Source organism: Gadus chalcogrammus, chromosome 11 (genome assembly GCF_026213295.1).
Source record: "Gadus chalcogrammus isolate NIFS_2021 chromosome 11, NIFS_Gcha_1.0, whole genome shotgun sequence".
In the NCBI taxonomy this organism is placed as follows: Eukaryota; Metazoa; Chordata; class Actinopteri; order Gadiformes; family Gadidae; genus Gadus; species Gadus chalcogrammus.
The window spans coordinates 18708127-18720788 of record NC_079422.1 but is presented as its reverse complement, the minus strand read 5'-3'; the positions used below and the strand labels follow the sequence as shown (position 1 = coordinate 18720788).

Sequence of the window (12662 nt, the reverse complement as noted above, 5' to 3'; positions counted from 1 at the left end):
CAGGACGTGACGCGGTCGATCCCCCTCACTGATTGGTTCGCTGGCCACTGGGACGTAACATGTCAAATCTCAACGTTTAATGATACTACTCGATATCATTCTACTACATTTCCACCCTCAACGAAATGCTAATTTTGTTTGTACTGATACAGATATCATCGGCCGGGCTTTCGTGACTGTGTATTGTCGCACGTATACCTTGTCGCGTTGCGTTATTGCTCGTGATTAGCTTGGTTATGGTATTTTTCTAACCATGTAACGTCGTGACTGCACCCGCCGGCCTAACGAGCCGCCGGTTGTGAACGGAAGAAAAAGACACCGTACAGGGTGGTTGCTAGGCTCTGCTAGGCGTATGGTTGTACTGGGGATCTTGAGGTTTGATAATACAAATATGAATAAATAAATAATTAAAAATAAATAAGGTTTGAGTCATTGTTTGGAAGTGTTCACGTAATGAGCAAAGTTTGAATAAGTGTTGCTGCAGTGTAAAGTGTGAAGGTTTTTTGAGTATGTTTGGGAAAAAAATGTAATAGTCTAGTGACATAATTGTGTACGTGTATGGATGTGAGAGTTAAGGAGTTCACACGCTATAGTAAAAAGGTTTTGAGTCATTCATTCAGTATGTTGGATAGTAAGGTAGGATATTAATTGCGAGTTATTTTGTCAGATAAGAGTAATGCAGAGAACACAACCCATTAACAGCTTAATGTTTAATGTGAAAATATAAAATCATATCGGAGCTTTTACTCCATATTTACAACAGATATATTATCATATTTTCATCATCTACTTGGTTTTACTTAACCAAGCCTACAATTTTTACTCTGGTGTACTGTACAATAATAAGTAATAAAAGTGATATGTTCATAACAGAACAGAAATCCAAAGCACGTCAGAAGGGTGCATGGTGTCTGCAGAACCCATCGAGCAAGGAACAATTAGGCAGTGTGTAAAATTAGCCAGACAAATACAAGAATGAAAGTGCACAAAAAAATATGTAAGATATTAAAAAAATAAAGTCTTAATATTCTAATTGGGTTATATTTACAAGATAAATTAAGAAGAGCCAATGGCTTTGTTTTAAACCTGCTGAGAATTGGAAGACACCATTGACAAAGGTAAAAACGGTTTTGACTTTCAAAGTGTTCACATGCAAGTGCCATTTTAATTTTTCCGTTGTGGCGATTGAAGCAACAGAAGTTTCCTTTGACTGGAATGGTCAACCCATACCTAGCAGCTGATTGGCTGAGTAGTTGCCCAGCTGAGGTTACACAGCTCATTATGCAGTGACTGAACATTTAGACGTCATGGAAGATTTAGGATTCTAGTTTGCAAGTGATTCAAATAACTTGAAAAATATTCAATATTCAAATTATACTTGTCATTGCTTTGCCATCACTGTGCCTGCATGCTACTTCATATTAGATATATTTTTTTACATTTACCAAGATTGTGCAGCAACACTAAACAAAACTTTACTTCCTATTATCACTTAGAACAACAAAATCCTCCCAACCCCCTTCCACCAGGACATAGTTTCTCGCAGTCAGTGCATGCCTTATTCTCCGTTCTTTAAGCTGTGGACCTGTCTGCAGACAGACGCTATCTGATTGATGCAGCTGGTGACCGACGGTGGGACGCTGTGGGCTGTGTCTCCTCTCCACGCTGCCAGGGCGTCCAGCGCTTGCTTCGGGTGGCTCGGAGACAGGTCGTAGAGGCAGTAGACGGCCGCCAGCTGGACCTCCCAGGGCACCCCTGTACGGTTGAGGCAATCATAGCACGTCTCCGTTCATTATTAATTCATGCATTACGCCGCATTCAAACTACATGCGTCTGTCGATGGATGGGGGCTTTTTGACGTATTCATGCGTTTTCCCGGGTTGTATTACAAAGGTGATTTCATTGGACAGTGTATTTGCGTATATTTGCATAACGCGATCTGATTGGCAGACGGATCCGTCGCTGCCTGAAAAGTTAAACTTTTTGACGCAAGGCACGGGGCCGAGGCAATGTATGGACCCACAATGCATTTCGAGAGCGTCCCATGCAAAGTCAATGATATCCGTTGACGATGGAGGTAGTGTGAATGCGCCCTTAGTCTCAATTATTCTATGTGTTAGTCTAGGTCAATTTTAGATTTGATATGGAGGACATTGTGAACTATCAAAGGGTATTTGATAAAATATAAAACTAAAGCCATTAGTAAAGAACGTACCAGCAATAGCAACCGGGCGTGGATGGAATAGTTCACGGCAAATTGGACGATTGCAAAACATATGCAAGTGTGTTATTATCAGAGGTTTATATTTCTTTGTTTCTGGAACAAGGGCGTACCAAGTTTAAGATTACGCTCTGGATCTCAAATTTAATCCAGCTATCCCTCACGCCCCAGTGACGTAGTCCTAAAATACTGTACCACTACAACTGAGAGGAGTGCGAGTGCCCCGTGTGCATCTGACACCGATGCCAATTCTCTGCAGAGATTACATTTTAACCAAAGGGGAGCCACAGTTTGTAATCACCCATTAATGTCAGAGTTATGTTCTCAGTTAACCCTTTTAGGTATTTGGACCCAAAGCCAAATACTGGCAAGGGACAGGGCTAGATTAAATAGTTTGATGTACCTTCAGCGTTGCAGTGTCTCACAAACGTACTGATGACACTGATGACGGTCATCACAGATGGAACACTTTTTTCTTTGACTCCTTGTTGGGTTAATCTTCCTGTACGGAGAAAGAGACAACGACGCAGACTTGGTGACGATCGTTTTACGCTGATGAGCCTAAACTCGTCATTTACCAAACTACAAATGGTACACTTTAAATGTTATGCCAGCTAACAGAAAAACACAGTGGATTAAAAAAGAAAGGTAGAACTGACCTATGAGTCGGAGGACAGTGGAGACAGTGATATCAGATATGAGCTTTGGTTGATCAGTGGGTTGAGTCACCCAACCGTTCATCAGCGGCCATAGCTCCTCTCTGCAAACAAACACTACGATCAGGGCACTCCTTTTCAGGTTTTGTTGTAAATAACTCGGTCGATTCTCTTGAAATTGCCCTATAATGTTGAACGATATGTCTTTACTCACCCCAATACTTTCTCGTAGGTCCAGGTCCACTTCTTGTGTTGGCACAGAAGGTCCAGTGTGAACACGTGGTCCCATGCTTCGCTACCCAAGTCGTCCCCGAACCTCTTGTGCTTGGTGAACGAGAGTCCCACCCCACTGCGAACATCCGACAGTGTTCTTGAGATTAGCTGCTCCACATCACAGGGAGGGTTCTGTAAACACGCACACAGCTTTAATTACTGATGCACTCTCTGGTTAACTTTGGTGTCCCGCAGGGTTATTTCTTAAGGCTCCTGCTGTTGTCCTTTCACACTAAATCCATTGGCTACGAAGTATCCACCTAGAAGACTTGTGCTGCTGTTGCCAAATCACTTTGATTAAACATTAAAATTACATAATGTATACCATGAAAAGCAATAATTAATATATATATATATATATATATATATATATATATATATATATATATATATATATATATATATATATATTTATATATATATATATACACATACACACACACTGTATATACTAGTGCTGTCAGTTAAACGCGTTATTAACGGCGTTAACGCAAACCAATTTTAATGGCGTTACACTTTTTATCGCACGATTAACGCAATTCTTTTATTAAAAAAAAAAAATCCTTTTTTTTTTTCTTTGGCTCAAAACAAAGAAGCAGTAGCCTGACTGCTATGTTCAAGGCAGTATGTTTGTATGTTCATCGTTTAATTGCACTATAGGCTCCTTTTTTGTATCGTCCTGTTTTGATCAGTATATGCCAATGTTGTTATCAATAAAAAAACATTTGCACAAGGCAAGCCGAAGCACCTCACCATGTTGATAAGAGAATTAAAATGAGAAGAATTAATGGGACAAAGAAATCAAGGGATATTTAGCCTAGAAAAATAATTTGCGATTAATCGCGAGTTAACCATGGCATTAAATATTTTAATCGCTTGACAGCACTAATATATACACATATATATATTTTTTTTAATGGTAACTTTACCCTTTTCCAGTCCAGGTAAGCTGAAAGGCAGTTGAGGATGGCTCCTTGCGCCTTTAATTTGGTGACGGCGTGTATGGCCTGGCAGAGTTTACCCTTATGCGCAAGGACACAGGGCCATGTTGTCACTATAAACAGGATCAGCTTAGAAGCATCTGGGATATCTGAAAGAATATGAGCATAAAAAAAAAAGTCGACAATAGTCTCACCTAGGCTTCGATGGTGGTGACATTCAGTGAGTGAAATAAATTTCAATACATTTCAAAGCGCTATATATCCACGTGCTATTTCAAGAATACAACCAATGTGCGTTACCTTCTCTGAGAATGGTGTAGACTAAAATATGAGCTCTCTCCCAGTCTCTCCGCTGTCGACAGATCCCGGCATACACCCTGCATAGGGCCTGCGTGTGTTCTCCACTGAGGGTTGACCTCTCAGTCTTCAGCTTGCCCAGGATTGCAGAAAGCAGTTCATCTGCAGTAAACTTCGAAGAACAAAGCCCAACAACTCAAAGCCAGAAAAAAAAAAATCTGTACCTCGCACCCAGAAACGCATGCAGTAAAATACACAAAAGTAACCCTCTCCTTAAATAAGAAATTTTAAAACTGTGGCCCCAAAGAATTATTTCACCATCCTAATGATCACAGACCATTTCATGTTAATAAATTGACACTTTATTATATATTGGTAAAGTGAATGCTTCTAGACGATTGTAGACCCTTAAATCTCTTCTTCAAAATGATTGATTAATAAGTATGCGTGTATATCATTCCACGTTAAAGAATCATAGTTAACTATGCAAAAAGTCTGAATACCCTCCCTTATAGCCGTGGTTACAGATAATCATCAATGACGAGGGAGACTCACCCATTTGCTTCGAGAGAACTCGGCGATGACCTCCTTCTCCTCATCCCGCAGCACGGGTTTCTTGGACAGGTTCCCCACATGCAGGTGACTTTTGATGACCGGCAACAGGTCGAAGCAGCCCGATACGATTTTCTCCAGGGAGTCGGCTATCGACCGTCTAGCCCCAGGCACCTCCCCTTCCGTCGACAGAGGGGTCCTTTTGTTCTGAGGCTCCCCCGCCACGGGCAACCACTCTGGTGGAGCGGTGTCATCTAGACCGGGCGAGGCCACGGAGCGGATGGCGGGACTACGCGGGAGGCGGTCCAGCCGGAGGCACTTGACACTTTTGGGCTGGGGCAGATCGCCCCCGGGCCTCTTCAGGCCCTTCTGCTCAGTCTCGGTGAAGGCCGTGGACGAGGAGCTGACCGTTTTGAAGCCCGACATCTGTCCGAGGCCGGTGGCGTGGGCGGCGGCGGCACCGCTCTCCGCGGGGGAGCCGCCAAGGCCGACGTTACCCCGGAGGATGCTCAGCGTCCGGGCCCGCGCCGACATGTCCGGGTACATGTTGTCCAGGATCCGCATGGAGCTCTCCTGGGAGGGGCTGGAGGACGAGCCGGAGGGGGAGCTCACGGCGGAGGACGGCAGGCGGCCGGGCACCGGGACGGCGTGCTTCGGGGTGGCGGAGCCGAACTGGAGCGGCGACGACGGGACGCCGTTGGGCGAGGGGCTGTCGAAGAGGGGTGAGCCGTTGCACGCCGCGCCGGGCTGAGGCGGGACGTTGGAGAAGCGCTGCGCTTTCAAGGGCGACGGGAAGGAGAGCTTCCCGATGGCGTGCCGCGGGTTGATGGGTTTGACCAGCTTGGGAGGTGTCGTGCTCAGAGGGGTTAGGAGGGGGGGCAGAGGCGGGCCCATCTCTGAGCGGACCTGGCACATTGCCAGTCGGGTCCTGATGGATGTCTGCGCAGAGGAGCCAGCCGCCGCGGACGAGACTTCTGCTATGGCGCTTTCTGACGGGGCCACGGGATTCAAAAGGGGACCTGCGCGATGACATAAAGCAGGCATGTGGTGCTTGAAATCCCTGGGCACCACTTCAGAGGCAGCGACAAAGGTTCTGGCCTTATCTTGGGCTCCAGCACTGGAATTATTAGTTACCTTGACCTTGTGCTGAATAGCAATAGTGTCTTGAATAGCACTAGCATCTTTGATATCATTAGTTTCCTTTTTAGGGCTTGTATCATTGACATCACTTGTTTCCTTTTTAGGGCTTATCGCCATAACATCACTTGTTTCCTTTATAGGGTTTGTATCCTTGACATCACTGGTCACCTTTATAGAGCTTGTAACCATGCCATACCAAGGTTCCTTCTTAGGAATGGTTACTTCAATAGACCTAGTTTCCATAATAGGACTAGTATCCATAATAGGACTAGTATCCATGACAGCGCGAATATCTTGAATAGCCCTGGTTTCCTTTATAGGGCTAATATCCTTAATATTACTAGGATCTTCCACAGAACTAGTTTGCTTAGTATTGAGGATAGCATTAGTGTCTTTGATAGCCCCATTTTCCCTTATAAGGCTTATAACCTTAATAATGCTGCTATCTTCAGCATGACTAGTTTCCTTAGTGGGAGTAGTATCCTTTATAGCACCACCATCTTTCATGGCCTTAGTTTCCTTTACAAGACTAGTCTCCTTAATACCATTAATATCTTCGATCTGACTTGTTTCCGTCATAGGTGTATTACCTTCAATGAGACTAGTTTCCTTAACAGGACTAGTAGCTTCAATAAGAGTAGTGTCCGTCATAGGTGTATTACCTTCAATGAGACTAGTTTCCTTAACAGGACTAGTAGCTTCAATAAGAGTAGTGTCCGTCATAGGTGTATTACCTTCAATGAGACTAGTTTCCTTAACAGGACTAGTAGCTTCAATAAGAGTAGTGTCCGTCATAGGTGTATTACCTTCAATGAGACTAGTTTCCTTAACAGGACTAGTAGCTTCAATAAGAGTAGTGTCCGTCATAGGTGTATTACCTTCAATGAGACTAGTTTCCTTAACAGGATTAGTAGCTTCAACAGGACCCGTTTCCTTCAAAGGACTTAATGCCTTTGTAGGACTCGTACCAATAGTAATATCCTTCATGGGGAGTTGCTTTTCCTCTTTATCCCCAATGGTCAAAATTGGAGACCTTGGAGGGGACCCGATTCTGACGTCTACAGCCCCATTGGGCTTTGCCGCAGAAGCTGGCTCTTCAGTCGTTTCAATTTCCTGAATTGTGTCTTTGTCGGCTTCCCGCGTAGGGTCGAGAGGGTTATCGCTCTGTACTTTCTGTGCGGCACTTGCATCGGTGGCACAATGGATACTGACGGCGCATGCACCAGCTGGTGCCTTGGGCGATTGAGAATGGGCTCCAAACACACTTAGGTCTTGCGGGTCCTTTCCCACACAGACAGACTCTAATGAATCCTGACGTGCTCGCCCTGGCAGCACACTGGCTTCAATGTCCACCGACATGCTGTTATGAGCCTCTGATGCAGTTAGTAACTCTGCAATGCTGCTGTTTTCCACGAGTACATCACTCCCATCACTAGTCGTTTCATCAGGAGAAATTACATCCGATGTCTTGTCCACGGCATCCATCTCGGAAACATGTGACTGGTCTTCCTGCAACTCTGCCGCTTCCGAGAGTCGTCCAGCATCCTCAGTGTGACAGAGTTGAGGATTGTGAAGGTCCGTTTCCATAGGGATAATCCTTTTGGTCTCTTTTGAAGTGTCTTTCGATTCTGTGGCCAACAACTCCATCGATTTACTGGGACTAATATGACACGACTCCGTAATCAACTGCACATTTTCTGACTGTTGGTCAACCTGTATATCCTCTTCATCGTTCATCTCTTCATCGTCGCAGGCCAATCCCATCTCCTTGACGTCAGCCGTCAACACTTGATGCTCCATGGTCGTGAACTCGTTTTCTTCTGAGACATCGCCACGGCCCTGTCGATGGACGATCCCCGAGTCCGAATATTGTTCCGTCGGTAGTGCAGGGCTGTTGGGACACGGCTGTGACTTGTGAACTGGGACGTCACATTCAGTGCTAAATGCTGCGTTTGCGGCCTCGTCGCTTTGCTCTCCAGCAGAGAGCCGACCCTGGTTTGACTCGGGGGTCGGCGCCGTCGATGGGTCTTCGTCTCGAGGGCCAACATGGTGGGTTCCAGGCGGAGCCTCCTGCTCATGAGCCTCTCCCTCTGGATGGTTCAAGTCACCCTCCTTAAAAGGCAACCGGAAAACCATGAAGAATTAACGTGTGAACTCCTAAATCATTTATTTGCCCCTTAAATACAATTGTTACCAAGTGCTCTAAATTAAAGAAGAAAGAGAATTGTTACCATGTCCATAATTGGGGATATGCAGGCTGGAAGAGGCTTCAGGAACTCCGCCAGCTCGTCAAGGATTGCGGAGTTGTCACCTTTGTCGTCGCCCGGTTTCTCCCCTTGGTGTTGTGCTTTGGAGCGCCGCTTTCCCTTGGCAGGAGAGTCCATCTTCTGCTGGCCTCCCACGCGGTTTGGAGATGTTAGACACTGGGCCGCTTGCGGAGCAGTGGACGGGGCTGGTGAAGAAAAGGCCTTCACTGGTGAAGAAGAGGGCTTCGCATGTGAAGAAGAGGCCTTCACTGGTGAAGAAGAGGCCTTCACTGGTGAAGAAGAGGCCTTTACTGCTAAGGAAGAGGTGTTGGATGGTACGGTGTACTGGTGGGGCTCAAACACCCTGGGCAGACCAGTTTGGGGCCGGCCCCATTGCACCGCATGTTGGTGCGGTCCGTTTCTAGGCGAGACTTGATTGACATCGGCCTCTGAAGGAATCAAAAGGGAAGAGAGGGACGGACTGAACATTACTGCATTGTCGCTCCCTGAGGGACTCAGAAATCGCCGTCAGACGCTTTGGAGGACATTTTTTTAATAAATTTATTTAAATAACATTCTGCCTGACAAATAACACCTTTAGTGTTCAGCTGAGTTTTAAAGACGCATTACCTGCCAAATGTAAAGCCCTTGCAGGCTGCTGGGTCTGCGGGTTCACACAGGTCCACAGATCCTCCAGCAGCCGAAGGACCGTTTCTGTAGAAGACACAAAGCAGCAACTTAACAGCAGCAATGTACTTGAAAAGACAAACGCGTTGGATCTGGCCCAAGGCTGAATGCATACCTTTGTCCACCTTAGGCTCTGGTGGCACAGTCACTTGAGTGGACACACTCCTACATTCTGTTAGAAAATAATCAAGAAGAATAAAAGTGAGAACAAGAAGAGACTGCCAAGGAAAGACAAATGGGACATTTGTGTGTGAATGTGTATGTTTTTTTCAAAATGAGTAATTGTCCAATTCATTACTTTCACTGTAAAGTCCACACAAACATTACTGCTTGCTTAGGTTAAACAGAAGATTGTAGACATTGTTTAAATCCCATTGCTCATCCACAACTTACTTAAAGGATGGATGATTTAGAACTTAAATTACTATCAGTACTTAAAGAGAATTGTGTGATTCTTACCTTTATTTAATTCTCTTTCCAATCGTAGCAATCTGACCTGAAATACAATGCAATCCACACCATTTAATCCGGCTATCAGACAAAACAATTTCTGAAGTCAATTGGAAGAAAATAAAGTCCCAAAATACATAAGAGTTCTTTGTGAGAGTCCGCCATCACAGTACCTGAAGGTCATGCGTGTTCCTCTCCAGTAGACCCTTTTCTCTATTTAGTTGAGATATATGAAGAGTCTGCTTGTGATTAGATTCTGAGCGAGAGGAAACAACAGCAGTTCGGATTGGAAATGTAAGGAAACGTTCTAGTTTGATCGGCAGATTTTGAAAGGAAAACTGAAACACCAACCTTTAAACAGCCTTAGTTGATCCTCGAGATTGCTATTGCTGGTGAAGGGAACAGAAATGTCCCACATTAATTTGGATTTTACATTTCTGGTAACAAGTCTCTCTGACGACGTTATCGAGGAGAACGATTTGCATTTTGAATGTTTGGTAGGGAAAGCGGAAGGCAAACCAACTGGGAGGGGTCATTTTGTGTTTTGTACTTACATGGTTCTAGTCTTGGCATTCTCCTCTCTCAGGCCTTCAACCCTATCTGCTGATGCCTGAGAGGTCTTCAATGAAGCCTAGAAGTTTGTGAGCACAACTGATCAAGATATCTTACGATCTATGCAGAGTCTTAGGATACTACTGACATCTCCATAATTGATACAATGGAGAAAATAAAGCTACAATCGAGGTAATTAAGCTACTGGAAAATCTCCAAGAAACTGTTTTTAAAGCAATATTGAATTTCACAAAGAATTCAAATCTGTTGGACAGCCTTTAGTGGTAAATTTTTTGGCTTACCTGTGTTTTCAGCAAATCATTTTCAAGTGAGGATCTTTCTCTTCTGAGCTGTGCATTCTCCAGGTTCTGCTTTTCTTGCCTGTCTGCATATTTAAAAGATTGGAGAAACACAAGATCTTTTTTAATAGCAGTATACCAATTAGCCAAACTATAATGAAACAGAACAAGCCAAAATTAATATGAAATACCTTCCATATCCTTGACTTGATGTTGCAGTCTCTCATTCCTGTGAATGTGAAACAAAGTAGTGAACATAAAAAATCAAACAGGACTCATAAAGCCAATTGTTATCTACTTGGAGTCTGAGTTCATGTCCTACTCTGTTGTCGTTTGGACGCCTTTCTCCTTCAGTCTCTCCATTTCTTCAGTCATCTGAGCGTAAGTCCTCAGAGATTTCTGTAAACAAAAAGAACAGGAACAAATGAATTGATTTACAAATATAAACTAGATGTAACTAATACAAAGTAGACTTTTCATAAATGGTTGTGAACAATACACAATGTAGACGGCAACAGATGCCATACTGAGACTGTTCAAGACAAGAAAAATAGAAAACAAATATACTTGAAAAGTAACGTTGAACTATGTTCAACATTGCTCTCTTCAATCAATTGAAATAAACATATTTACATGAGCAGCAAATGTCAGAATTTCAAAGTGTCTGTACCTTTGCTTCTTCCAATTCTTTCTGCACAGACTCCCAACATGATTTCTCCTTTTCTAGCGAGAGCAGTTTGGCCTGCAACTCTTTCACTTGGTCCTTGAACCTTTTCACTTCACTGAACGAAACAGTAATACTGTCATCAGTTATTTGATTGAAATAAATATAGTAGCAGATACAATTGGAATTCAAAAACACAGCATTTATTTACACAGGTATATTGTGGACAGAAATACTTTATCATACCTTTGTGATCTTTGAAACTGTAATAAACTGTCAAGGAACAATACGTATACATTTTGCCAAAACAAAAAAAACAGGTTTGACGTGTGTCAAATGTACAACATAACAATCAAATAATTTAACTTGACTTGACAAATGTGTATGTATGTGTATTTGTATACGTGTGTGTGTGTGGTCACAACAAATATGCATCGCATGTATGCAGAAAAAGGATATCATCGCACTTCTCCTGATATTCGTTCAGCAATTGGCTGCAATGGGGTTAAAGAAAAACATGTTGGTTTTAATGGACACATCCAATATGTCATAGAATTGTAAACACGTGTAGGCCTGGTGCACACCGTTGTGGTTCCTGATTACAACATTATGAGCCCATATCTTCAATGAATCCAATAAGTTACATATCTTGCTGAGCTATTCAACATCTACCAATTAGATAAACTAAACCAACCCCGATAGTTGACTGAAACCGACTTTAGAAACAATCTAGGAACGACTGTTGTGTTGTGATGTCACAATGACCGTCAGCATGCAGAATGACAGTTGTGTGTTACGAATACAAAATATGTACCAACCCAGAGTCAGTGATCTTCTGTTTCAGCGTGAGGAGGGTTGCAACATATTCATTCAAACTCTGTAACGGCAAGGGAAATATAACATTTAAACAACACGCAACGTTACGCGTTCAAAACAAAACAGAATAGATATGCGGCGCATTCCAACTATACCACGTATCATGTCACTCACGTTAGGAAGTGCAGAACATTGACAAACATTTAACTTCAAAATGTGATGCATAACGTTACAATTATTTAGCGTTACCAATCACACCGCTCTCAGTTTTCGGAGGTTTCACTTTTACGAAGTTTATAAATCAAATGTATGAACTCACTCCATGCAATACAGAGCAGTTATGGCAAGCTCCGACCGTCGCTTCTGCCGCGATCCGAGCGGCTTTGGATTGAGTCTCCCCCGGCATCATGGTAACGGCTTCGGCGTAAATCCAGATTTAATAGAAAAACAAATGTTTAGGGTTTCCTAAAGCCTTTGCGTTTATTGAGTTCCATAGAGACGCTGTCAAGTGTCAACAACACCGCGCGTACGTCTTCGCATCTCCCACGTTTACTGAGGACCCCTACTTGGACCCCGTTTAGGGTGGTTATCAAAATGCCTGGTTAAAAATAGCAGCAGACCGATTATGCGATCCTTTTTGCAGAACCACAACGAATTGAAATACGTTCATAAAGGCGCAAGTAAATATTTGAATCTGAATAATACGAAATTGATTGTTGTATTTTGATTGTTAAAATCTAAATACTTTGATTCAGGCAACTTATGTGGTTGGGATGTTGGCGATATGTCATTGAGGACTAAACTGTTTTTTTCTGAAAATGCCATCATAATACTTTTTTGCGTTTATCTGCAGGCAATTTCAATGAAG

The 12662-nt window shown here is 43.3% G+C and overlaps 1 protein-coding gene across 1 annotated transcript; it reads right to left on the bottom strand.

Annotated features, from left to right (window-relative positions):
- Positions 1 to 182: 182 nt before the first annotated feature.
- Positions 183 to 12658, bottom strand: ice1 (KIAA0947-like (H. sapiens)). The gene is made up of 22 exons (XM_056601476.1): positions 12114 to 12658; positions 11797 to 11855; positions 11438 to 11472; positions 11225 to 11243; positions 10985 to 11096; positions 10637 to 10713; positions 10506 to 10543; positions 10318 to 10400; positions 10018 to 10094; positions 9815 to 9852; positions 9637 to 9719; positions 9473 to 9509; positions 9129 to 9185; positions 8957 to 9040; positions 8312 to 8775; positions 4944 to 8192; positions 4392 to 4560; positions 4080 to 4240; positions 3092 to 3282; positions 2881 to 2981; positions 2625 to 2723; positions 183 to 1755 (listed from the first exon to the last, which is right to left on the bottom strand). Exons 1-22 carry the CDS (start codon positions 12201 to 12203, stop codon positions 1559 to 1561), a joined length of 5520 nt encoding a protein of 1839 aa, XP_056457451.1. The 5' UTR covers positions 12204 to 12658; the 3' UTR covers positions 183 to 1558.
- Between the last annotated feature and the right edge of the window lie 4 nt (positions 12659 to 12662).